The 26687-nt window shown below is 33.1% G+C and overlaps 4 protein-coding genes across 6 annotated transcripts in view; all 4 read right to left on the reverse strand.

Annotated features, from left to right (window-relative positions):
* Positions 1–280: 280 nt before the first annotated feature.
* LOC105207972 (protein maelstrom 2) lies at positions 281–4927 on the reverse strand. Its single transcript, XM_011177676.3, has 10 exons — positions 4308–4927; positions 3287–3491; positions 2593–2973; positions 1865–2031; positions 1524–1772; positions 1190–1387; positions 1075–1111; positions 857–922; positions 681–743; positions 281–612 (listed from the first exon to the last, which is right to left on the reverse strand). The coding sequence occupies exons 1-10, from the start codon at positions 4443–4445 to the stop codon at positions 596–598; spliced, it is 1521 nt and encodes a 506-aa protein (XP_011175978.1). The 5' UTR covers positions 4446–4927; the 3' UTR covers positions 281–595.
* A 623-nt stretch (positions 4928–5550) lies between these two features.
* Positions 5551–9784, reverse strand: LOC105207970 (gephyrin). 3 transcript variants are annotated; one of them, XM_026130161.2, is made up of 12 exons: positions 9624–9784; positions 9270–9383; positions 8767–8903; positions 8494–8681; positions 8219–8426; positions 7866–8150; positions 7381–7450; positions 7192–7306; positions 6815–7090; positions 6298–6437; positions 6028–6215; positions 5551–5948 (listed from the first exon to the last, which is right to left on the reverse strand). In XM_026130161.2, exons 2-12 carry the CDS (start codon positions 9298–9300, stop codon positions 5718–5720), a joined length of 1869 nt encoding a protein of 622 aa, XP_025985946.2. In that variant the 5' UTR covers positions 9301–9383; positions 9624–9784; the 3' UTR covers positions 5551–5717. The 3 variants fall into 3 exon arrangements, with proteins under 3 accessions (XP_025985946.2, XP_011175977.2, XP_011175975.2); XM_011177675.3 differs by lacking the exon at positions 9270–9383 and having other exon boundaries at positions 7866–8144; XM_011177673.3 differs by lacking the exon at positions 9270–9383.
* An 864-nt stretch (positions 9785–10648) lies between these two features.
* On the reverse strand, positions 10649–15909 carry LOC105207969 (CLK4-associating serine/arginine rich protein). The gene is given in 15 exon segments (XM_039452425.1): positions 10649–11125; positions 11348–11493; positions 11496–11619; positions 11707–11812; positions 11878–11941; positions 12549–12597; positions 12686–12790; positions 12867–13271; positions 13342–13683; positions 13760–13833; positions 14014–14189; positions 14817–15032; positions 15108–15283; positions 15368–15465; positions 15723–15909. Coding segments are annotated over 15 exon segments (2232 nt in total). The 5' UTR covers positions 15855–15909; the 3' UTR covers positions 10649–11106.
* Positions 15910–20656: 4747 nt separating this feature from the next.
* Positions 20657–26687, reverse strand: part of LOC105207968 (serine/threonine-protein kinase minibrain) — an 87705-nt gene continuing 81674 nt past the window's right edge. The window contains 2 exon segments of the mRNA XM_039453004.1: positions 20657–23831; positions 26228–26657. Of these exon segments, the coding sequence (XP_039308938.1) occupies positions 23365–23831; positions 26228–26657 (897 nt within the window). The 3' untranslated portion in view covers positions 20657–23364.

The following is a 26687-nucleotide window of genomic DNA, read 5'->3' on the forward strand; positions in this document are numbered from 1 at the left end:
TATTCATTAAAAAATATTTTTAAAAGTATCAAAAAAATAAATCAACAGTGTTTTACAAAAATCTATTTTTATAAAATTGATCTAATTTTTAATAATAAAATTGTATCGCAATAATTATATTGTAACAAAATTTTCTTTTAATATAAACTCGTTATCAATGAAGGCATTGTTATTTTCCACAGACCACGTTATAATAGATAAAATAATAGAATTCTAAATAGAACAATATATAAAAAGACTTATTACATATAAATTGTTATAAAACAACATCGTTGTTTGAATATCATCAGAACAGTACTTCAAACAACAACAAAATGTATCATATCATCAGTTTTCCTTACAGATAAATGTAAATTTAAACAAATTATTGAAAAAATTCTCTTATTTCAAAATAAATGTTTAACATATAAATGAGAATTTTTACTTAAGTACTATTGTTAAATGAATGTAAAATTTCTTTGGCATTATGATTGTAAAATAAATTGCTATATTATAAAGAATCTTTTCAATGTAAAAATATATTATTAATCACCTTCATCAAATATCGTTGTCAGAAGTTATATTAGATCTGTTATGCATTCCTCCAAAATCTGACTCACGTGTGTCCTTGACCTATATATAGAAAAATTTAAATAAAATTTCCGTAAACATTTGTGTATAGTTCAATAACTGAAAATTACCTTTGCCTAAAGGCGCTTTTTTTATTGTATTTATTCGAGATCTGATAGATACGCCTCTTCCACCTACATATGCAGACATTTTCCAATTAGTTGCAAGTAATTAATGTAATTAAAAAATTATAATCAATTATTATATTGGATATGTATAATGATACAGTTACATCATATTAACTTACCAATAGGAGGAAAGCTTTCATCATCTGATAGCAAAAAGTCTTTTGCACATCCAAGAAAAGGCGGTTCTAAAAACAATAAACAATATAACGTAAAATATAATAGATATAAATATAAATATGTTATGTGTGCAATAGAATTATTTTATTAATGAAAAATAGATAAATTATATAAAATATTCCATCGTCTATAATTTAAATAGATAATTTTCTAAACTTACGTTCAATATTTGGAGGTCTCATTGGTTTTTCATTCAACTAAAAAAAAAAAAGTAAATTTAGTATGTACAATATTTTTAAATCAATGTAATGTAAAAAATATATAAGAGAACATACATAGTTTGGTACATTTTTAGTATTTTCTTCAATAGTTGTTTTAACAGATTTATCAACAGAATTTTTAGGTTTATCAACACTGGTAGATTCTTGTACTTTACTGTAATCAATAATTTGTACTGGTTTCGATTCTTTTCGGCGGCGCATTTCGTCTTCATATGTTCTACCAGAAACTTTTATTCTATGTTGCTCACTCACCTATTACGAGATAATTAATAGAAATCTTCATTGATGAAAATATTGCATAAAATTTATAAAACTAATTAAACATATATAATGTACCTGTTCATGCATAAATCACTATACTAGCATATTTTTAATATATTATACTCACGCCTGTCATAGATAAAATTGCACTGGACTCAGGTGTAGATTTGGAAGCAGAATCCTTAACTTTTAGGTTACTCAGCAAATTTGTCACGACAGAAAAGTTCTCTTGTTCAGGCTTTGTAAGAGGTTTATGTACCCCTGACTTCATTTCGATCCCAAGTGGTTCACAAAACTCATCACATAATGTCCATGCCCATTGGTACAACACAGATTTACTGCACCATTCACTTCCTCCATCAATATATTTATGAAGCTAAATATTACAAAAAAAAAATAATATTATGAATATAATTCAATTTATTATGAATATAATACACAATGTTATAAAATAATAAAATTTCCTACATGACATTCAAATCCTTTATCAAAGATATACGTATAGCGTGTAAACACGTTTTCAGCATAAACAGGAATAAACCGCATATCTCGATCTGTCCTTTTTCTGTAGTTTTCATTTGCCAAATGATTAAACAATGACTCCATTTCGTAAATTATAAATTGGTTCTCTTCGTCTGAAACAGAAACAAATTTATTTAAATACATATTAGCATATAGCATTTACAATGTATTTAAGTTTCTATTTGGCTATAGAAGAGAAAAATAATTTTCAAATATTCCTTGTATATTTTTTAAATTATACATACTTTTTACTTTACTTTTTAATATAATTGCCATCTAAGTTGAGATATTTTATCATATTATTTTTATTCTTTAATATAACGAGATATTTAATGGAATTCAACAGAAATTCAATAAAAATCATAAAGTGAAGAAAAATATTAAAAAATGAGTTAAACTATTAACAGCAGAATTTTCTTTAAATAAGATATATAAACAAAAAACATTATACCATAAGTATCTCAATTTAAACAATATTATGTTGCAATAAAAAAGAAATTTAAGAAATATATATACATATATCTATAACTATATATAAAAGTAAATATCTTAAAAACCCATTTTTAAACTTGTAACAGATAAAAAAGAAAGTAAGATATAATTGTATTTGCTTGTCTTGCATTTAAACATGGAATTGTTAAAATATTTAAAAAATGTGATAAAACTGTACTTACTTGCTGCTTTACATAGTCTTGATATCAAAGATTGCACTGGATCGTAGAATTTTTTTGTTGTATAAAAATAAGGATATTTATCCCCAAGTTTTCTACATTCTAGAAATTTGACCAAATCGTCATACATATTAGCAAAATTAGTCTCTCCACCTGGATATTCTACTGGGATATTATGAGAATTTTGACTTTCCTCCATTGCCTCCCGTCTATATCCCAAAGGAATTGGGGCACTAACAATTGCATGATGTACATCCTCTATACCCTTCTCAAGTGAGAAGATTCCAAATGCATATTCAGCCGGGAAATAATCAGAACAGTTGTTAACAATCATGTGGAAAAAATGGTTAACATGTACAAAGCAAAATTTTGATTGTGACAAAACTGCAATAACAAAAGTATTATTTGTACATTTTAATCTAGTAACTTAACATATTGTATTTATTAAAATTAGTATATTGTACTTGAATCTCATTGCTTCATATTTGCAAAATTTTGGACCCAAAAAGAAAAAATTATTTCCTCTTGTTAAATTTTGTGTACAGATCATGATACCATTTAATATACTTGTTATTCTTTGTGACTTCATCTTTTTAAAACAAAGTCACAATTTTCAAAATGTAAAAAGCATTAAATATGCAGTAAGATACTTTCAAATTAATTTATATAATAAATTATATTTTATTATGCTACTTACTATTAAGATTTGCAGCTGAATCAACTATGTGTTTTATATTTTCCTGCATCTTCATCTTAAACAACTCTGCTTCTTTTTGCTTCTGTTCCAGCATAGATATTGACTCTCCGTATGATGTTTTCTTATCTTGGTTTGATATTTGTGACTTAATTTTATCTTGTTTGGCCATTTCTTCGTATGGGGCTTTTTCAGGTTTACTTAAATTCTGATAAAAAAAAAAAGAAAATATTTTATTACAAAATTAAAGAATAGAATGTATACTAAGGTATAAAATAAAATATTTTTTATTATATATTTACTTTGTCATAATATATAACATTTGAATTATTTTTATACATGGAATAAACAAACTTTTTCATATCAAATTCTTTGAGAACACATTCTAAACACTTATCAATAATTATAGTCGTTAATATCTTATAATTTCTTATAAAAAGCACTTATCAATAATTATAGCCACTAATATTTTATAACTTCTTATAAAAAAAAAGAAAAAAAGCATAGGTCCTAAGAATATAGAATTCACTGTTAAAAAATACAACATATGTATGTATACATATTTTTATAAATATTATTAAAATCAATTATCTTTTCTTATTTTAACAGATATAAAATCTTAAAATTAACATGTCATTTATTGTTGAGAAAAAGATAGTGAATTATACTTGCTAATTTATATGCTTAAACAAAAAAAAATATTCTCAATGTCTTAGTAATTTCTTAGGGCATTTAATTCTAACCTATTTTTTTCTGATTTATTATGCTCTCGTATATTAACTGTACGTTCAGACGAAGGACAAACTCTTGAAACTAAGTCACTTCCTTTCTTTCTCTCCAATATCTAATTTACCATCAAATGTGTTTTTAGCTCTCAATTCAACTTTGTTGGTATTTAATTAGCATTTAATTCTTCAATGCGTTAGTATTTATTTAGCGCTGAAAGCTAAACTTAAAGACAATATCAAAAATTGAAAATGCTAGAATCGCACATGTGAATTTGATTCTTTTGTAAAGACATTACCCGCCATTCGTCGTTACAATCTGGATCCTGTTGAACGTCTTTGAATCCATTAGGAAACTTGCGCCCTTTCGCCTCCTCGCGTTTCTTCCAAGAGGCCATGAAAAAAAAGAATGCATTTCTGCCTTTGGCCTTCGGCATTTTGCTCCAGCAAGAATAAGATCACTTTCAGTTGCAAATGATCTGAACGTCAACAATCGTCAGCAATCAATCAGCAATGGAGCAATGCAGCAAAGTAGCAAAAACAAGTTAAGACTCGAGGCAAGTCAGGGCTAGAGAACCTTTAGGAGTGAGAGGCTTCTTCTTTCTTTGCTTGTACTTTGGTTTATTGGTTTCTCGCTTTCTTCGAAAACAAAGTACTGCGTAATTAGATGAGTGAGAGGCTACGAAAGGCTCCGATCCACTTGATGCTACAAAGCGAAAGTGAGCGAAAGCTTTTATACAATCAAATGGACCTCATCATGGCCCGCAGCCTGTAACGCTTGAAACTCGAAACACCCTCGCACACTAACGACCTCGTTTATTTTCGTTCGGAATGTGAACTACAAGTCACATACATCTTGCGACCGTATCGTTAAAATCGTATCTCGTAAAATAGATGTGGTTCGTATCCGTGGTAAAAATAAATAGTAGATGCAACCAGGTGCAGCTTTTTTTGATTCATACATTTAAATTTGACAAGAACTAAGAACAAGGAGAATATTAACAAAACCATATTAAAGAATTTTATAAATTACTTTCTTTCCTAAACACAGCCATTGTTTTGTAAATTTAAAGAGATTCTAACTAATAAAATAAAGATGAAAATTAAGAATAACAAAAATGCAATTAAGTCTTGACTTTTAATTATAAATGTTTGAATATTTATATAAAATGTGATAAAAGCATAAAAATATTTAAACATAATAAAAAACAAAGCATCCACTGAAATTTTTTTATTCTTTTATGATCATAAATATTTGAATAATCATGTAAAAAGTGCCTATAGTATGTGAATACTTAAACATTCACAATTAAAAAATTTAAACAAAAATTTAATGGTAATTTTGTTATTTTTAATTTTCTTTTTACTTTCAATATGTATAAAACGTTTGAGACGTGTCAGAAACAATATTAATTCTATATATTTTTATTCAAAAATTTGAATATTTAAAATTATTGTGTATCATAGAATAGATAACAAAATAATTTTTTTTCATGAAGAATTAACAGTCTACAAGCATAATAAAAAATGGATAAACATCAATACTTTTATGCAAACTGTATTTCGAGGCAAAAATCTACAAAATATATTCGAAAAATAATTTTCTGGAAATATTATTAGAAAATAAGTTCATATGAATACATATTTCTTATGTATATTTTAAGCGTATATATTTCTAACTAGAAGAACTTGTGATATCTTATTGAAAACTATTTAAAACCAATAAGCATTGCTGGTACAATGTCGGCTTTACTCAACATCTGTTTCTTCTCTGTTCGCCCCGGTAACATTAGAAGCGCATTAGCACCTTTGCAACTGAGTAATTTACTACTGATTTGATTTCCCGTGCTGTAAGCCAATGGAAGCATTTCTTTGTTATTCCACTTCAAGATCACTCTTGCATATTCGGGACGTGAATCCAAATTGTATGACGACGTTAACTGTAATGTTAAAACAACATTTTACACTTATCGTGCCGCATTACCGTTTCACAAATTGTAATGATGATATGAGACAAACCGCAGCTTGCACTATAACCGGCTCCGATGAGTCGTTGCGCATCTCGTTCAAAAGCGGTAAGAGAAACAAATGTGCAGTAACGGTGGCTGACACCGGATTTCCCGGCAAACAAAGGAAATATTTCTTTTTATCTAAATACGTGCACGTTGCAAATGTTGTTGGTTTTCCCGGTTTCATATTTACACGCCCTTTGAGAGAATACATTTAATATTTCGTACAAGAAACATATATTTAAATACATTAATTTAAACATGATTAAAAAAAGGGTACCAAAGTGTATTGTAGCTTTGAAATATGTCTCTAAAATTGGCTTCAACAAATCTTTGTCACCCATTGACACGGAGCCTGTTGTCACAAGTACATCTACTTTTTCTAGAGCCTCCTTAATTTTGTTTATCATCTGATCAACACTATAATATTATATATTATATTAATAATAAATTTAATATTGATTCTTTATCACTATATTAATAAATCACTTCATTAACCTTCGAGTGTTTATATATAATATTTGGTAAATTTTTATCGAAGTACTAATTCAAGTTTAGTAGTTTTCGTTACTAAAATTTTGGTACCTTAAACATTTAATACGCTTACATTAAAATAATATTAGCTTAGTTATTCTAACATCTAGCTACCTGTAAAACAGAAAAAAGTAATAGAAAATTCTTAATTTTGTAAGTGAATTTTCTAGATTAATATTAAGAAAAGTATGAGTAATACTCTAAGGTTAATAAATATAATAAAAAAATATAATACAATGTGCTGAGAATAAATTTTGACATACTTGTCAACTGCAATTCCGAAATCCAAAGAATCAAAGCCATTCTCTTTTAATAGTGAAATGAGAGTTATTTTGTTGCTGTCGTAGACCTTTCCTGGTTTCAAAGGCTCTCCAGCTTCCTGTAATTCGTCTCCTGTTGACAATATACCTATATCTGGATGTTTAGTAACTGTAACATGCTTCCTGCCGCAAGCCATCAGAAGTCCCATTTCCGCTGAACCAATACACGTGTTTGAATTTAATACTAAGCTTCCTTTTTTTATATCGGAACCAATAGGTCTTCAATAACAAACAATAATAAACACAAATAATAAATAAATTTCTACCAAAAATAAAATAAAACCTTTTTTAAGAATGACAAAGCTTATTGAGCCTTGTACCTGATATCTTGTCCTTCTTGAGGTACAGTCATTATCTCAATTTCCATTTCTTCCATGTTGTCAACGCTTTTTGATATTAACTTTGTGTCCTCAACTTGTACAACCGCTGTTGCTTCTACAATCAGGCAAAAAAAGATGTAAATCGTTTATCGTGAGTAAATCAATATAAATTTAATTACAATTGTTTACCATCGGGAACAGGCGCTCCAGTATTCACGCGTACGCAAGTGCCACGTTCAATAGACACTAGAAGAAGAGGCTAAAAAAGTGTATTAATCAATAGTCTTATTCGAATCTTACTGGATCTTCGTGCCAATATTTCTTGTGTGATTTTACATACATTTTACTTTATAATATTTGGGAAAGGGATAAGTGCTTATTATCATCATTATTATTATTAAAGTGAGTATCAATTTAATATTGTGACGTTTACTATTCTTATTTCAACTTAAATCTGTGTTATAAAACTGAAAATTAATTCGGGGCATAGTTTGACAAAGTTGAAAATGTATATAAAGTTACTCAAGAAATATTTAGCACAAAGATCCAGTTATGATCAATAAGGCTATTATTTCATTAAACGTATTTTCACATATTGGTCTATATTACTTCTATTATTATTTTCATTTACTATCTTCTATGTATGGCATTAAATATTTGTTATTATGACTTACAGCGGTCCCTGCTTGCACACTACTCAACACCTTTCTTCTGCCCTTTCCATCGCTCGCTAACACTGCATATCCGTCTTTTATGGAAGCTCTGAATGGTGGAAGATCGCAATTGGAATATACATCCTCAGATAATATTCTACCGTAAGCATCTTTCACATTCACAGTCTCTACAATTCTTTTTTCATCTACACTCATACATATTATTCTCACTGCTTCTTCCACAGAAATCATAGGAAATGGAGATTCTCTAAGGCGTGTTGTCACATTCTCGAAGTTCGTCTGAAACTATCTAATTTTACTACACAATTTCATGTAAAATTATTTTGTTTTCAAAATAAAATAAAATATCTCACTGGAATTCTACAAGAAGTATTGTGCGAACAAGATGTAACATTATGTTGCACAACATTATGCGTATCTTTAACTTTTGCTTTATTGTCCAAGATCAAATCTACGGCATGCGGAATGGCAGGCGCGATTGCAGTAAAGCATTCTATTGCAGCCTTATGTGAACCTGGTAAATTAATAATTAGGGTCCTTTTTCGTATTCCACATACAGCTCTGAAAATATTATAAGTTGTAGCTTTAAAGAGATTTCAGTGTAAATATAGTAACTTAGTGACTTTACCGAGAAAGCATTGCCAAGGGGGTGATTTTTAGACTCGCCTCGAGCATCGCTACAGACAATCCAGGAGCTTCTTTATCGATAACTTTCCTGGTTGCCTCGGGAGTAACATCTCTCCTGGAAAATCCTGTGCCACCAGTGGTAAGAATGACGTCAGTTTTTCTTTGATCACTCCAGTGGATTAAATATTCCTACAAGTCAAGGCAGTACAAATATGTAATAACAAAATCAAAATATTAAAAAAAATTGTTAAAATTTCAACTACATTATAGCTACCATTATTGACGCTTCGTTATCTTCCACAATAGCCATGTAAGAAACATCTCCTATTATTTTTTCTGCACTGCTGATAAACATTTTTAATCCAGGTCCACTTTCATCTATTTTCTCACCACTGGCACAACTGTCACTTACTAAAAAAATATAATGGAATCGTTAGAGAAAAAACCAACAACAGTCACAGCAGGATGTTTGACAAACTAGAAAAAAATATATTAAATTATTTAAGAAATATTATTGAGCATTAAGATTATGCTATGACTGTTGTTATCCTTTTCTCGATTCTAATTATGTTGTACATGTCACATGAGTTTGTCATAATTATTTGTAGAATCATTACAATACAAAAAACGTGCAATATGTAACAAATTTATATATTAAACATAAATGAAAGCTTCTTATAAATAAAAGCAAATTATTAAGACTTATATAAAATTAATTAAAAATTATTAATTAAAGATAGAAATACAATATAACTGTATTTAACATTTGATGCACACCTTTATTTTTCAATTCCTTACAGCATGCCATGAATCATTCATGTTTGTTATTAATTTTCATTACTTTTACAAGTACATAAAAATTAAATGACTCTTACGTGTACTTTAACATCTCTAGAAAGTATTTGTGTAATTATTAATTTAAAAAATTATATATAAATGTTATTGCTAATTATAACTGACAAGACATTTCGAGAAAAAAAAAATGCAGACTACAAATGTCCTAAGGCGAGCATTAAGTATTAAATTAGTCTCCATACGCATACATAACTAAAATATCTTATAAACTTTCATTAATTTTTATCAATATATATATAAGAAAGCTTTTAAAAATGATTCCACGTAATATATTACCAGTTAAAATTGCAAATCTTATTGGTGTCATTTTGATCTTCTGCAATAGACTTTTGTCTAAATAGCTTGTGACTAAACAATTTTTTATCAAATCTGTGATTACGTGAAATATGTACTCTCCATTTAACTGTACAATACTGGAAAGAGTACTAGCAGAAGTAGCAGGAGCAGAAGTAGCAGGTAACAGCCACTTGTAGCCAGCTGAGACCGGTATTCATAATCAATTTTTAAGTTAAATGTAACATCATAAACCAATCACAGAGCCGTATTAAGACATTACTTATGACGATTTGAAATAAGATCAGATTATGAATATACCAGGCTTGAGAGAGGTTTTGTATAATATTAATATTAGTTCTGTTCTTTGTAACTGCACTGTGCTGCTTTCTGCACTCAAAATGAAATAGATATATAAGACTAGACATTGGGAAGAAAAAGAGGAAAGATCAACGATACAGTAAGTTCAATAAAATATCTTTTCCAGTACAGTATTAGGCAAAAGTCGATTTGGATTCTTGGGTAGATCGCTCATCATTCGTAATATTACACTACTAAAAAATATCTGGAAAACGCACATACCTGGCAGGGCTATAACAAAGACAATGGAAGCAGTTGTCTTCATTATACGTCAGCACAAATACTGATTAAAAACAATACATTATACTCATTAAAAGTTTCACAAAGATTATAATTTATAATTATTTATACAATATTTTATTTTATTTAAAATTAATTATATAGTATTTTATTTGGTGTTCAAACCGATGTTTATTTATTTTACTTCAATTTTTCCAATTCTAGATTTTTATTCTTTTTCTCTAACGCCCAAGTAACATTAATTCATCTTACTAACATAGTATGACATGTATCTTTGCTCATATATATATATATATATTTCAGAACTGTAAACGATGGACTTAATAAAATAATTTGTTTAGATTGCAGTGTAATTATATCACATTCCTTGGTCTTCAATCTTTGGTAATTCATTGATGGTATAAGAAAGACATAAAAAATAGTCAGCGTTTCCCCTGTTGTAAAATGAAAATCTTTATTATTGAAGATTTAACAATAAAAGATACATATAGCGAAGGGTGCACTCAATTCTAGAATATAACATGAATATACATGTTTCCTTACTTTGCATGTGAAATAAAAATAACTGTAGACATGATCTTTGCGATGAGCTATTAACTATTCTCACGCAATTCTTCTAATTCTTATATAGGCATCGCGAATTGGTGCGAGCAAAAGTAATATACAAATACTTCAATGTATCTGATATTATCGGATTAAGTCGCGCTGTATATAATTCATGACGCATTTTAGTAGATTGTTGCGGCAGGTCGGTATATTATTCCCTCTTTTAAGCGATTCTTTCGGACATTAACAACGGTTTAAAGAAAGAATGCAATTGAACGGGAAGCATTCAAAACATCGGTTTCAAATCATTTGGATGGAAGATTAAGTGCGTGTCCTGAAGTCAATAGTCGACTAGGCCTCTGGAATAACGGAAAATGGCATGGATTTTTTTAGCACCATATAAAATTTACGTCATTATATTTAGTTGCACTGAATCAGCCTTGATTTGCTTAATCTCAATTTTCTGTGTTTTAATAATCAGGACTACATAACATAGACACAATCGCTAATGTCCAATGAATACGAATTGTCGGTGCAACTCGACAATCGTAACTTTAGGCGTTAGAATCGAGGGATTTTACCGATTGCTTCTCGGACTCAACGAACGAAGTGGCGAATCTCTGTATCTTCTACGCGACTCTGTTCTACTCCGGTCGCGATCAACGCGCCGATCTCTCTCTCTGTCCCTATCCCGCTCACGATCGCCGTCCATATCTCGCCTATCGCGTCCATATCTCGCCTATCGCGACGTATGGTATGATGTCGTGGACTACGACTCGGACTTGGTGAACGAGACACAGAAGACCGCGTGTCAGAACTGTGGCCTTCGTAACGATGTCTCCGTTCTCTTTGTCTGAAAGGTAAAACAGAATTCAGGCGTCGTTATTTAAGTTAACGAACTTAAAAAACTAATGAATCGCAAGTCGTAAAAAAAATTTACTTTCTACGAAGTTTCAAAGACATTTCTCGAATCTCATCTTCCCGATCCTGTCTCTGTTGTTCCATCTTCTCGATTCTTAACTGCTCGGCCTTTTTATCAGCTTTATCTAAAATAATTTATTTTACACTTTTGTCCTTCATAATGCATAATGTTATTCTTTGATCAACTTACATTGTCTGTTCAACAATGCCTGCATCTTCTTCTTAAGCCGCTCCTGAGGTGTAATTTTCAACGACTGAAAAATACAAAGCTCTTAAAAGTCTATAAAGAAAAAGCCAGAGATCGATATTTTTGGTGTAATTTAAAAATCTAGTGCACATTGAACATACAATAATATGTAGTATGCACTAATAATATGTATATATTATATATATATATATATATATATATATATATATATATATATATATATATATATATCATTACCAATTATAACTGAATATATGTCACACAAAAATTTATTTATTCAATCGAATACACGAGCGAATAAAAGAAAAGATAATAATAAGGCAGCCAATTTGATATAGATTGGTTCCAGCGATAATTCTCTCAAAATAAAATAACGATTAAAAATTTTTAAGTCCTCTGTGGTTTTAACAATACATGTACATTAAAATTCTGCTCCTCAATGAATTAAAAATAAAAAAAAATAAATGTAGACTATCAGCACATTAATATTGTTGTGTAATATAATAAAAATGAGACGCGCTTGTAGAGGTTCTTCGTTCAGAAGGAAGACATATAGACATTATACTTATATAGACATGGTACTTATATAAGTATGTTTTGTCTTTATTCTCTGTGCGTTAAGTGACTAAGAAAGCGTTATGGTTCTTACTGACTTTGTGTCCGCCACCAGAATTTGTACTTAACCCTGCTTTTGGCTTGTTCCTGAAATATATTTAGAAAAAATTAAGTCTATGCATAATAATTTATAATTATGCGTATAAAATTAAGATTGTACTTATAAAATGCTTACACGTTTGCATTTATAGGTGTCTTCGATGCTGCTGGACTGGATTTTTCTTCGTTATCGGACAGCTCTAGTTCAAGACTTGATGATTTTCCACGTCGGCCGTAATACCTACACGTAAAAAAAATTATACCGCTTACATTATAATATGTAATCTTTGAAAGTTAATTCCTGAAGAAATCTTTACCTGGGCAGTGCTGGTGTTTTATTATCATCGCTTCTTGAACGTTTACAACTAGATTGACTTCTCGATCTCGACCGAGATCTTGATGGAGACTTCGATCTTGAACGAGACTTGGATCTCGACTTTGACAGCGAATAACGTCTTTTCCGATAACTATCTCTGGAATGGCTCCTATTACGCGATTTAGATCTCGATCTTGATTTCGATGCGCTCGAAGACGAACTCCTTGACCTCTTCAAACGTGAACGTGATCTAGATCTTGTCTTCGATCGAGAAACTGAACGCGATCGAGATCTGCTGATACTTCTACAGCGCGATCGTGATTTACTTCGCGTTCGCGATCGTCTGGAACGACTTCTTGTACGGGACCTTGTGTATTTTCGAGGTCTTGAGCGCGTTCTTCTAGATCTAAGATATATTAAATATATTAAAATAAAACATTAACTATGTCTATTACGTTCTTTTTCTTGCAACTCACCTCATCCTAGATCCACTTCGTTTCCTATCGCGTGTTCTATATGATTTAGTCCTACTAACAGAACGTGAACAACTTCTTGACCTGGACTTGGATATTTTCTTACTGATACTTCTATCATTGAAAGGAGGACTATCTGATCTCCGCCGTCTGAGATACGAATAATTGACTTTTCTTGAATTCGACGAAGATACATGTGATGTGCTACCGTGAGTCTCTTCTTCTCCACCGAAGCTTGTAATGTAAGTAATCTGTCCCGTATTTACAGGTGATGTGGATCGCGATCGCGATTTGGAAGAGGATTTTCTATAAGGATTATACTCTGGGCTTTCTCTAGCTGCATAACTAAAATAAAAAAGAATTTATATAAGCAAATACGTAAAAAAATGTATTTATTTGTAGAAATGTAATGAATTATTACCTAGGTGGACTCATAACGCGACCTATCATCTTCTTTTCTCTGAATGCACGCCTTTCTCTGCGCGACCGTCGACCCTATTACATATTAAAATGAAAAATGCATTAAAATGTGGCATATTTTCAAACATTTAGTTATAATATACAATATTATTATAATATATAATACAATATTATATATACCATATTATAATTTGTAATATATATTGTACACAAGTAAAATTATAAAGATATCTTTTTTTTAATTTAATTATTTACCGAGTACATAGCTTTCTCTTCTTCTTGCTTACGAGCCTGTCGCAAGGTTTCAGCTTCTTCAAAATCTTGCGTTAAAAAACTAAAGTAATCAGCACCTAAAAGTCCATATTTTTGAGCTACTAAATTCATCTCATGTGCCTGAGATGGCTCTATTTGGGATACATCTACGCATATATCTAAAAAAAACATTATATCATGTTAAAAATTATTAATATATCATGTAGCATTTCAAAATATATAGTACTAACACATTATTGACTGACAATGAGACATATTAGCTCGGTTTTTATTGCTCAAACGTTATTGGCCAATGACGAGTTTATATACAGTGCAAAGTTATTGGGACTCAAAATTGATAGTTTTCATTATAGGATTTGTGATTGTTTATTCTCTTTTTTGACCTCTCGTACATTCTAAACAAAATTTTGAAGTTATTCATATTTGAATAAATAAAACAATCTCAAGATCAATGAATGCATATGCAAAAATAAAAACAATAAAGTCAAAGACGAGTCAGTTAGAATAAAAAATTATAATATATAATCTCAATTTTATATTTGTAAGAATAAATTTATATCAACATTTACAGACATTTCAGACTCACTCATCTTTCATCAGCATGAAACAACAGTAATATTTCTATCCTGACAAATCAACAAAATTAGACAAATAAATTATTGATATTTACTCATATCCTGTTTCAATATTGATTTAGGAGTATAATAGCCAATTAGGCGTTAGTTTCTGCATAAAATGCCCAGTCAATAATGTATTAAATATTGCAATAAGCAAAATAATGGTACCTAAATCTATATCGCTATCTTCATCATCTCCCTTTTCCTCCGATATAACTGGATCCACAGTTTTTACTGGTTCGGGTATCGGTTCCTCGGTTTCATAATTGTATCCAATGGCAGCGTTATTAGCAGATTTTTTCTTATCCTTTGCAGCATCCAATTTTGTCGACGAACCAAACTGTTCTTCCAAATGTATTTGATGAAGAAATTTCTCTTCAGTCACTGTGAAAGAGACATTCCATCAAAAATACAAGAAACTGGTAAAAGATTCCTGTAGTGAGAGGACAAGCGACATACCGCCTAGAAATTCATTTTGCACAATTATACGATAGCGCTCGTAGTTGATGTGTCTGTCTTCGCTCGTTAGAGCAATATCAACATCAATTGTATCCACAGGCTCTGGTATCCAGTCCAGATGTGCTCGTACATCAAAACGATCTATGAGATTGTCTTCATTGCCCTGCCATGGCATCCTGTCAATGATATATTTTTCTTTATTGATGAACAAGAACAATTAACTATTGTATTAGTGATCGTATCTACATCATAGCACTCACATATTTGCAGGACTGTCACCCGCGGCAGCTATCGCTGGATCCAAATGTATCTTGCATGGTCTACCGTGCAGTTGGAGAAATTGAGTAGGATCCGATTTCTAAATAAAGCAGAAGAACGTTCAATTGTTATACATCTAGGCAATACTGCTCACGATTATATCTTATGTAAGAAAAATGTAAAAAAAAAATGTAAAAAAAATGTAAAAAAATGTAAAAAAAAAAGACAGAGAAAAGGCGTAATAATGAAGGTTAAGTCAAGGAGTAGAGGGAAAGATACGTAAAAAATAATGCGCGACGTATCGATCCATTCCAAATTACACGAAGAAAGAAAATCCGTCGCGTATAGGTTTCTTACGATTTTCTCGTAGTAGTCCCGTCTACGTTCCGCTCTGCGACGATAATCGACCAGCATACCGCGGATCTTCTTCTCCTGCTTGCGTGCCTCGTGCCACATTCTGCCGCCGGTCTTCTTTACGGAGAAACTCATTTTTCCTTGCTCACTACTGTGGATTAATTTCGCGCGGCTAGCTTGACGTGGGTGCCCTTGACGTGGGTGCCATTCGTCCAGCTGTAATCGCTAAAAAATTGAAGCACTAATAATTGACACGCTTTCCTCTCCCGCGAGACGGACATGTTGCGGTTGCCTCGCTGAGAGCTACATCAGCGACTTCTTTCGGAGCGCGCGGAAATCACTTTATTGCACAATCAGCCAGCTTGCGGCAGTTGCGGCGATCAATAATTTGAATTAATAAATTATCCAATTTCATTTTTCAATACACTATTTAACTAAGTTATATTAAATAACTGAAATTATTTATTCAAATATTTATTATTAATAATTATTCATCTTTAGGAAATTTATAGTTATTTAATAATATTGCGTGCGTGTGTCACAGACTTCAATGTATTATTATTAAATAACTATAAATTTCCTAAAGATAAATAATTATTAATAATAAATATTTGAATAAATAATTTCAGTTATTTAATTTAACTTAGTTAAATATATTGAATATATTGAAGTCTATGGTGTGCGTACACGCGTGTGCACGCGTGACATGCGTGTATATGTGCATATACACATTATTGAAACAGCACATTAATTGACAGTAATAATTGTAATTTCATCGATTAAAACGTTACACTTTATAAACTTAATTAGCAATATTTATAGACAATGAAATCGATATACGAATGTCGAATGCAAGATGAAACGCGAGAATTATGCAATCTTATAATGAAATCTCTTTCTCTTTACTTCTCACAGCATTGAACTCGCTCGAAAACCCCGTATCTGTGCCGCTTAATTTTAACGTTCGTATTTTATAGAATATGCTCGTTTTACACGCCACTTTGTGCATTTTCTCGTCTCAATAATCTGTTCGTCCAGCTAGAAGAAGGATCAAACGTTTAAAATGGACTTGGAGGCACTTATATCGCGAACGCGTTTTATTCTTTTCACGACGCCTCGGTTCTCGCGCAAAGGGTGCGGATCGGGTGCGGCGCGAAAGGTCAGAGCGGAAGAAAAGGTAACAGCAGAAGGTGAAGATGTTTTTGTTTATTATTAACCTTATGTAATATCGTTTCAAATTTTCAATTACATTATTATATATAATAATAATTATAATAATCATCATAATAATGTTATGACAATGTATACACGTTAGATACAAGTTCATTTTTCTTCATGGAGTTTTGTTAATTATTTTTTTTTTTCCATCTTAATAAATCGGTTTTTTGTTTCTTAATTCACATTTTTCCGCTTCTTTTCTCTCACTTGCACGCATACATCCGCAGGCACACGCGTTTTTTCTCTCCTTTTCGCTCCTCGTCTCATTCATTCCTTATATTTTTTTTTTGTCCCGATTGGTGCATGCCGAACGAGACATCGAGATATTATCACCCTTTCATGCTCGATTCTTAAAGAACGCTTATGCGTTGCCTCTCAGGCGCATCTCTCATCTTTCTTTCTCTCTTTCTCTCTCTCTCTCTCTGTCAGTCGTATTATAGTAATATTTGTTTCTGAACACAATGCTTTTACTCATGACGTTAGGAAACTTAGGTTACTTTACTTCCCCGCCGCATCAACATGTTCCAAAGATCTGGTGATCAAGTTTCCCCGCGAGCGCGCCTTGCGGGCAAACTTTTTCAAAGGTCGCAGCACGTGCGACTCGCGCTAGGTTTACAAACTGAAACGCAGAGATGGGAAATAACGCGTTACAAGCAACGAGTCGCTGATACTTTCAATTTTTTTTTTATAATAATAATTTGGTAAAGACGTTACAATTTTTTATAATAGTAATAGTAATCTCAGGCGGGAACAGTCACTTTGGACAAGTAACTTTTTACTATTACGTGTTACTTGTTGAAAAGTAACTCGTTAGTTGACTCGTATCGAGTTAAGTTACGATTTATTAACTGTAAGAAAAATTGTATCGTCATTCAAATCATTATATTGGATGTTACGCAAGTTCTTTTGGTTCTTTTGCCTTTTTTTCAATAAAACATACATTCTAATGTATGTTTCATTAAAATATGTGTGCTTCATATTTCAATAAAACATACATTAAAAATATATATTTCATTGAAATAGGGTAGGCCGAACAAACTAATGTAACAACTCTGTATTATAAAAATGTAACGGTATCAGCGTTACTTGTAATTTGTTACTTCCCATCCTTGCCAAAACGTAAAGAAAAAGCGCGAGCGAAGCACATGGAAGAAAGATTTTCCACGACACCGATTGACAATTTAACAAATTACATGCGCGAACAAAAATTCATAAATACGTCAATCCTTCATTGCCCAAATTATTCGTTGAGATTTTAAGGAGATTTCAATATATACAGATATTAGTGTTTCAATGACGGACCTATATCTTCTTTTTACTGAAGAACAGGAAAACAAATAGATGCTTATGGTACAAAACTTGAGAATTACGATAATCGTGTCGCTCGAAGAGCACGAAAGGTAAAAAGTGAACAGTAAAATAAATCGACAGGTGATTTTAATATTACGCTGGGCAACAAATGATCAAGAAAGCTCGTCGGAAAATCGCTTTCGCGCTACAAATGTGTAAAAATATGCGAATAATGCGCAAATGTCGCATATACGTTAGCTAAGATAAATAATAATTAAAATATAAATCGGTTTCCGTTATCGTTTTTCTCATGATCTTTCTGTAAATGAAGTTCTCTTCATGTAAAATAAATAAATAAATATATATATATATATATATATATATATATATATATATATATATATATGCATGTGTGCGTATGCAGTTAACAAATCATTTGGAACATGAGTCACGGCCGGCTCTTACGCTATTAAATGTATACATCTCTGTTGTCTGCTAATTGGCTTAAATACTTTGCATTTTTGCGACAGCTGAATGGAGTGGACAAATTCATCCCGAGACAGTGGCTCTCGAACTCGAAATAAAACGCGTATCGGAAAGCGAAAGGAATCCTAAAGGGGAGTTCTCGTCCTGTTCGCCGGGCTTTCCTTCTCCCATTGGGAGGACTGCTGCACTAGCGTTTTTAAAAAACGCACTCCTCACCACATCCTCTCTCTCTCTCTCTCTCTCTCTCTCTCTTTCTCTCTCGCACAAACAAAAAAAATTTCTATTTCGCACAGCTCGTTTACCTCGCCTCGCAGCGTTCGATGCGTCTTACATCGTTTTAAATTGCTATTTCTCCCGATTCGAGAATCGTACCCTACCGCGACTGTCGTGAAAAAATTGTCCCTAAACTTGTTCGGCTTGGACGCCGGCGGTATCCTTTAGCTTCGCTAAAAACTCACTGTCTGCCAATGAAGAACGTGACCGGTATATGTTTTAACTTTCACGTGAACCTCAGCACGAGTAATTTCCTGTTTTGCGTCAGATGGAAGAAATTTCGATTATACGCGTTATGGAACTGTGCTCGACAGACTTCTCGATAGCTTCTCGCACCGAACAGCGTCTCTCGAAGATAAGTTTTTCAGGAATCGTCGATATGGTCGACGGAAGGAAGGAACATCGATCGTCTTGAGCCTGCTCTCTGACGCTAATAAATAATTTTCCAGGAATTAATATGAATACTGACGCACGAATTCCATACAGTACAGACCTCCTAAAAACGTCTACAGGACAATCTAAGGATGTACAATGTCCATAGAAGTTTTACAGACGTTCTATGGATATCATGTGCTGTCAGGATTATATCGCAGTGTTAGATCAATCTACTGAACTTTATTTCACGTCTTGGTGGAGAGTGTGTCTCGAGTACGCCAAGTGATTGTAACGATGGTCGTTAATTAATTTAATTGCGACTTAGTTCTAGCGTTACATGTCACATTTCCATCATCGCAGTTTTACAGTTTAAAAGTTACACGCCAATCGCGCGTTCTTCTTGGCAGGCCGTGCGTCGTTATAACCGATCGATCACTTTGCTACAGGTAAACGATAATAATCATTCAGTTAAAATCAACAATGCCGTCGAAAGGAGAACGATGCGCTTCGATGCATTATCAAACGCGGCGCTGTGCCCAAGAGTCCGTTGTTAGTCGTTTTATGCACACTTCTCTTCGTTGGAGAAAGGACCGGTATCGAGTGCCTCCGTACGAGCTATCCCGATGCGAGAAATGTCTCGCGCGTACTCATCATTGTCGCGCTAAAACGCAATTGCCAAAATAATTCATGTTTCCCAACGATAAAAAATAGTTTTGAAAAAACATACAGAGGCTTTTCTAAATGACGTTTCTCTTTGAAAATGTCGTGAACATCGGATTGTTTGCAGGACTAGTGAGCACAGCGTGTAACAAGATGAATTCGGAAGAGGGCACATGATATATATATATATATATATATATATATATATATATATATATATATATATATAATATAATAAATATGTATAATATTTAATATATTTATATTATATATTATACACATTGTATATAATATATATTATATATATTTTATATATTTATATATTATATACACATATATATATTTTATATATATATATATATATATATCGCACATTGTCTATATTTATAGAGCGTACTGATTTTTGCCGTTCAACAAGGTATTATTTGCGAGGACGCTCAGAATTTGTCACAGAAAATCCTGAACTTCCCGCCATTTAATCTCTCTACACCTAATAAATCATATCCTGTACAACTTCAACTGCGGAAATTATCAAAAAGGTCATTGAGGTAAGGTGCGACATATCCCGTTTTTACGTTTCCTCTTTTTTTAGATGATTTTTTTCGGAGAACTGTTCTCTCTTCTCTCTTTAGGTATTTATTTATGTCATAGCGAATCTATCTATTTTAAGCATTGCTTTCGAGCTATCTAATCACAACACAGACTCATTACGACTCTTGAAATTTAATGTATCTTAAGCACCGATTGCCGTAAATCTCAATGCGATATAAAAACATTTATGGTACAAGTGTCAGTGGGCTTCGTATTCCTATTTGTCCGTTGGTTGATTTACATATTATTAGATATTGTTAGAAAATTTGTTTTCGTTCGGTAACTTATTATAAATTCGAGTATAACAAACTTCAACATCTGAGTTGCAATATAGAATCGTCTCGTGTATATCTCATTAAATCGTATCTGCAAATGTTCTTGTATTGCAGGTGTATAAAAATATACAAATCATTCGAAAGGCCGCACGAATAAAATGATTCTTAGCAGATCGAATGGCTTGTGAAACGTTAGACTTTTCTCAGCTACTCGAAAGTATCTTATATTTCTCATATATTTACAACTAATACAACAAGAATTCAAATCTAAATTTCACAGTGAGACTCGTTACTTTTCCAGAAAATACATTGTAAGAATTCTCTTGGTCGTCTAATACCTTTTTTTTTGGCCAAGCTCTTTTGACAACAGTCGCAGTCATGCAGACGAAATTGCTTTGCCGCTGCTTTATATTTACGCATTAAAATTTTCGTACAAAAAAGATATCGCAATTAAAACGTTAAAGATGACGGTTATATTGAGAATTATACATGTAGCTTCATTTATCGGAGACCACATAAAAAGACAATTAAAATTAGATATTAGAACGTCTTAAAACAAATTAATAATAGTAAATCAGTAAAGATCCGTCAACAAAAAAAGATTATGCTTGTCCAATATATAATGTAATAAATGACATAATCCACAGATAAATTATTCTCTAAATCTTAAAGTCTCCATTCATGTAATCTCTTTTGTATGAAAGAGTATAAAAAGCCGCAAATATATCAAATATACCTTGTAAACAGACTTGGTATTTCCATATTTCGTTATCGTGATTATAGAAAAGCAACATGCATAATTCTTTAGATTTCTTTCTTTTTACAGCATATATTATTATTTTCTATTAAAAGTCATACTTTTTTTCCTTTGTAACATCTGGATGGTACAGGGATTATAGTTGCATTTTAATGGTCTGCCTTCAGGTACTATACTACACTTACAATTGGTAGTTTCATGATGACAAAAATGTGGTTGATGATAATAAGAAAGAAATTATTAGCTTCTATTTTTGTTCGTCATCTAGTCTTATAATACATAAATAATAAAAAGATCGCATTTTAAAGATTTAAAATATTTTGGCCAAATGAAAGTAGAATCCTCTATAGAAATAAAGAGCCTACATTACAATTGGTGCGAATGGCATAAGCGCAGCGACCATCGGGGCAAAACGGCAAAAATCAATGACGATTAGCGTTGGAAACACGTGTGTATGCGAGTACGCGCGTATTGTTTATTATAAAGTATCTAGGTTCTTTGTATGATTATATCATTCTCGATTTTACGTGTATGCTGCTTTTTTAACTTTCTTATTACTGCGTTTTTTTATGTATAAATATGTATTGTTGTTAAGCCGCGCAAACCTCGTTTGTTTAGAGTCCTTGTTCAACAACAAACTGACGTTTGCAACATCCTTGTCTTCCATTAAAGTAAATAAAAGATTTAAGTTTTACAATATCTGTGTTTGTATGTGTGTGTTTTACCTCCTCACACTTAAAAGCTAAACCCTAAAGCTGCACTCTTATCATTCACCTAAGTGTATTGTACAAATAACTAGCAGTCGACGCGACTGTTTGCTCGCAAGTACTTGCTAAACCGTTTACATTCGTGTGACATCGTGTATAAAACTCTATTGGAGTACATGCTTACATTGGTAATTCTTACTTCCTCTTTCTTTTTTTTACGCGGTAATAATAGTAATTATCACTTTTTAGCTCTCTAGGCCACACAGTTTGGTTGCCGAAAGTTTTCCGCTCAGCCGTTTCTGCTAAAAAACCTGCTAAGAGTGTCTGTGGAAATCGGGCAGGACCCGAGAGGCCAGCTGGGTTCATCCTCACTAGACCATTACTGTCTGTCCATGCTCGAAGCTTTCGTCAACATCTTCCGTGTTAGACACATATAGCCACTCTCAACATAGGGCCAGTCAGCTTGATAAAAAATACGAAAAATTCAGCAACGCAACAGAAATTAGAGGTTCCCCCTCTTTTTTCTCCCATCGCTTTCTCCTCTACTCTTAAGATTTCTCATACAGTCGTTAACGCCGCCAAGCTTAGGGTACTTTTTCGTTTCTATGATCTCTTGATACACAGAGAGTTTTGGGCTTTGTGATTTACGATTATTTCTTTGGATTTTCCGGGAAATTTTATTTGCATTTTTCAGAATTGTTCAGCCAAACCAACATGTCCGAAAAATTTCTTGAATTCACTGCCGAAGTTGAGACTAATCGCAAGACAACGTGTTTTATTTCTTATTTCTTTTTGACTCTGTGATGAGAAAGCAGCATCGGGGAACGACTTTCAAGATGTTCAACATGCCATTTATCCGTTCTTCTGTCGTTTTCTTCTCAATGCCACATTATATGTAGCATAACATCCATTCTCAAGGCATGCCATCTCTGTAAATCAGCTACTCATCTTTTTCACGGTCTTGCGTTCGCGACAAACTGTATTGTCCACCGTCAGTTGTCCCTTCTTGCCACTTAGTGGATAGCGACTGGGCTCTGTTGGACGCATACCCCGACCATCGGGCTATCTTCTCTCTCTGGATCTCGCTGGTTACCGGACGACACCGTTGATGGCTGTCTGACCATACTGTGGGTATCAGTAGCCGAGTAGCCGTAGTTGTAAAAGTTCTGCTGCTGAATCATCGGCGAGGTCATCAGGTGGGGTATACCAGGAAGAATTAGGCTATTGTACGATCCAAGAGAGCTCTGTATCAGAGAGCTGTCCATGGATTGCATGGACATCCCGGCGGACGTGGACACCCCAGTGGATGACGTTGATGGGTAGCCCGTTGTTATGGCACGCCGACTGCCCGTATGACGGGGTGAAGACTCGCAGTCCATGGGCTGGTAGCCACCACCAGGGAGATTCGACGCTTGCATCTGCTGCAGACTGCCACCGCCGCTGCTACCGCTGCTGCCCTGTCCCGACATGGTTACCAGTCCTGGGACATCGAAAAGAAAAGAAGTTAGTAGGGGAAGTAGGACATAATCTTCTTGCGATATAGATAGATAGATATAGATATATATATACATATATATACACACTAATGCCATAATCATCCACGAAAACCGCTCTAGTTCTTACAATCGAATAATCACTAATGGGAATAAAAATAAATAAAATTTCAAACGTCTACAGGGACACTTGCAGGCAATTATTTCTACTGCTACCATTTTTCGTTCGCACGTTTCGTAAGAGCGTGATAACACATTCTTTAGATATCAGACAAGTACCGATTTGTTATTACTTTTCTTTCCATCCATGTAAATTTATATGGCCAAGTTAATGAAATAAATATTTAACACGGCGTGATTTATTTATTAATTACGAAATTGCTGATTTTAATTCCTACACAAGATTTTTATGCATTTTATTTGCTGCCAAATGTATGCGTACACAATGATTCGCCAAAGAGTTATTCAAGTAATTTATATCAAACTATATTATGTTATACGAGTAGCGTAAGGAGATATGAGACATTGTGATTCATTCGTTTGTTTATCAATCGCGTAACAGTGTAATTAATTTGCATCGTGATCTTCTCTTAATAATATACGTAATAAGTTAATGTGCAATTGGGGTTTTACAATAGGCAAACTTAAGAAGAGAGGGGTATATAATAAATGCATATATGTATATATATATATTACTGATATGGACAAGACTTATATTTCACAGTTACAACTTCATGTCCCATTTACAGCGTTGCACTCGTAAAGTGCACGATGCAAGCAGCTAAAGCATGCACAAAAAAACTAGAAGACAATGATGTGAGAGACTCTTCTACAAAACAGAAATTCGCTTAACACAGATGCAATACTTTCAGTTGGAATATGTTCTGCGATAATCATCTTCGGCAACATTCGTGTCAAACAACTTGCCATTTTTAATCAGCAAAAACACGAAAAAAAAAAAACGATAAAAGGAAACATATTCCAGCAGTGACATGATGCTATTTTCTTTTTTTTTCTTGTTTTTTGTCCTTATGTTCTAAGATATAGTCATCAAAAAGGACAGTCTTGTGTTATAATGAATAATTGGCCTCGCAGTATAAACGTTAGTTGTATTAATACATCGTGTCGACAAAGTTTTTAGGAGGCACGGGCTAGTAATATCAATCCGTGTCCCAAAAGGGAGTTCCTTCAAGCAAGCAAAGCTTCGCGCAATACATTCGAGGCCAGGATATGATTCATCAGGGACATCGTTAGTTTTTTAGCGTGTGTAGGATTGTTTGTTAGATACAGAACTTACTTATGTTAGTAAGTAAGATTAGGGTTGGGGCCTAGGACAGGTCGTCGCCGCCCCGCGGATACGACAGTCATCGAGCCACGTATTGTCCCCCCATCATATCTACGGGCAACAACAAGTATCGTTTAGTTTTGCGCAGAAAATAAAAGATAACTATTAAAAGGGGGGGATTACACGATTAATCGCGGAATCAAGCGTACGCATTTTGGTAAACTCAACATTTATCAATGCAGAACAAACATCCTCGACATCACCTAAGTAATTACTCGACTATACAATCGGTTTTTAAGGGAAATGTGATACTTGAAAATACCTTGAAGAAATTGTGAAAAAAAATGGAGAATTTCTTATTTTCTGCACAAATCAAAACCTTCCTAAACTCTCAATAGAACTGTCCGACTTGAGTTTTCTGTTTATATCTACCTTGTGCTCAATTACTCAAAGATATCATTAGCCATTGATCAAATGCATCTTTTCTCTTTTAAACCGTTCGCAACGATTTCTAACGTTGGGAATTCCTGTAAGCTCTCAAGAAATCTATTGCAGCCTGAACAGAACATGTGATATTGCAGTTAATTATTAACCTGCTTTTTAATTATTACATTTATACAAAATGTTATTTGTATATAGTTAACGGGCAGTGAGAAAAAATAATGACTTTTCTTTCTATAGCGACACCCATTCGCTGAGAAGACCGACTCAGAGGAAACTATGGATTAAATGTATCATTAGGTGAAGTAATCAAATATGATATTAATAATGAATGATGAATGAAATCAAGCGACATAGAGCCATACTTTGATAGTAAGATCATATTTCTCGCTGCAATTAATCGTTTAAGGTACAGTTATTGTGACATAATGCAAACTTGACATGTTTTCAACTTCAGCTATCGTTATTTGAATCGTGGACTACCCGTGTGCGACACGCGGGAGTCACACGTCGTGAATATGGACGAGACGTTGAAAACCTGCCAGTTTCGGAAAACTCAGATGTGAAGCACATAAATGCGTATTCGGTACTTCTCTCCTCTATGTTACACAGTGATTCGGCAAAATGGGATGGCGCCAAATGATTGATCGAACTCACCGTGATCCTGGCTCATCACCACTGCCGGACTCGTGCTCGCGCTATTGGCAGCAGCGACATTCGTGTTGGTCCCCTCATCGGCTGTCCTCTTAAAGAAATTGTGCTGAAGCGCGTAATACGGCGTTACCCGTGTCTTCGGATCGAAGTCCAACATCCGTACGATTAGGTCCTTGAATTTAAGATAATCAGACATCGAATGGCCTGGTTCCCCTATCCTCCTGCCACCGGGGCCGCCGCTTTCGACACCTAGAATATCGTGCAAACGCCTCGTGCCGGGAGGTTTGTATTTTTTACCGTCCTTGGACTTTTTCAGCACGAACGAGCCATCCGTGGGGACTTTGTCAAAGTACTTCCGCACCTTGTGCGCTTGGTCCAATATATGTTTCGGCGGCATTCCTAGTACTTCTACGATTTTGTTCATTTGATCGACCTGCAAATCACACGAGAAATTCTTTATGCT

Source organism: Solenopsis invicta, chromosome 8 (genome assembly GCF_016802725.1).
Source record: "Solenopsis invicta isolate M01_SB chromosome 8, UNIL_Sinv_3.0, whole genome shotgun sequence".
NCBI classification, from domain to species: Eukaryota; Metazoa; Arthropoda; class Insecta; order Hymenoptera; family Formicidae; genus Solenopsis; species Solenopsis invicta.

Bases quoted from the DNA above. Each gene is read 5' to 3' on its own strand.
- LOC105207972 (XM_011177676.3), bottom strand. From the start codon at position 4,445: ATGCCGAAGGCCAAAGGCAGAAATGCATTCTTTTTTTTCATGGCCTCT. The intron at 3,492-4,307 runs GTAATGTCTTTA...TTTTTTTATCAG, and splicing joins ATTGTAACGACGAATGGCGG to AATTTAAGTAAACCTGAAAA. The intron at 2,032-2,592 runs GTAAGTACAGTT...TTTCTGTTTCAG, and splicing joins AAGACTATGTAAAGCAGCAA to ACGAAGAGAACCAATTTATA.
- LOC105207970 (XM_011177673.3), bottom strand. From the start codon at position 9,654: ATGACACCAATAAGATTTGCAATTTTAACTG. The intron at 8,151-8,218 runs GTGAGATATTTT...AAAATTAGATAG, and splicing joins ATACTTCTTGTAGAATTCCA to TTTCAGACGAACTTCGAGAA. The intron at 7,091-7,191 runs GTACAAGGCTCA...TTGTTATTGAAG, and splicing joins CAAGAAGGACAAGATATCAG to ACCTATTGGTTCCGATATAA.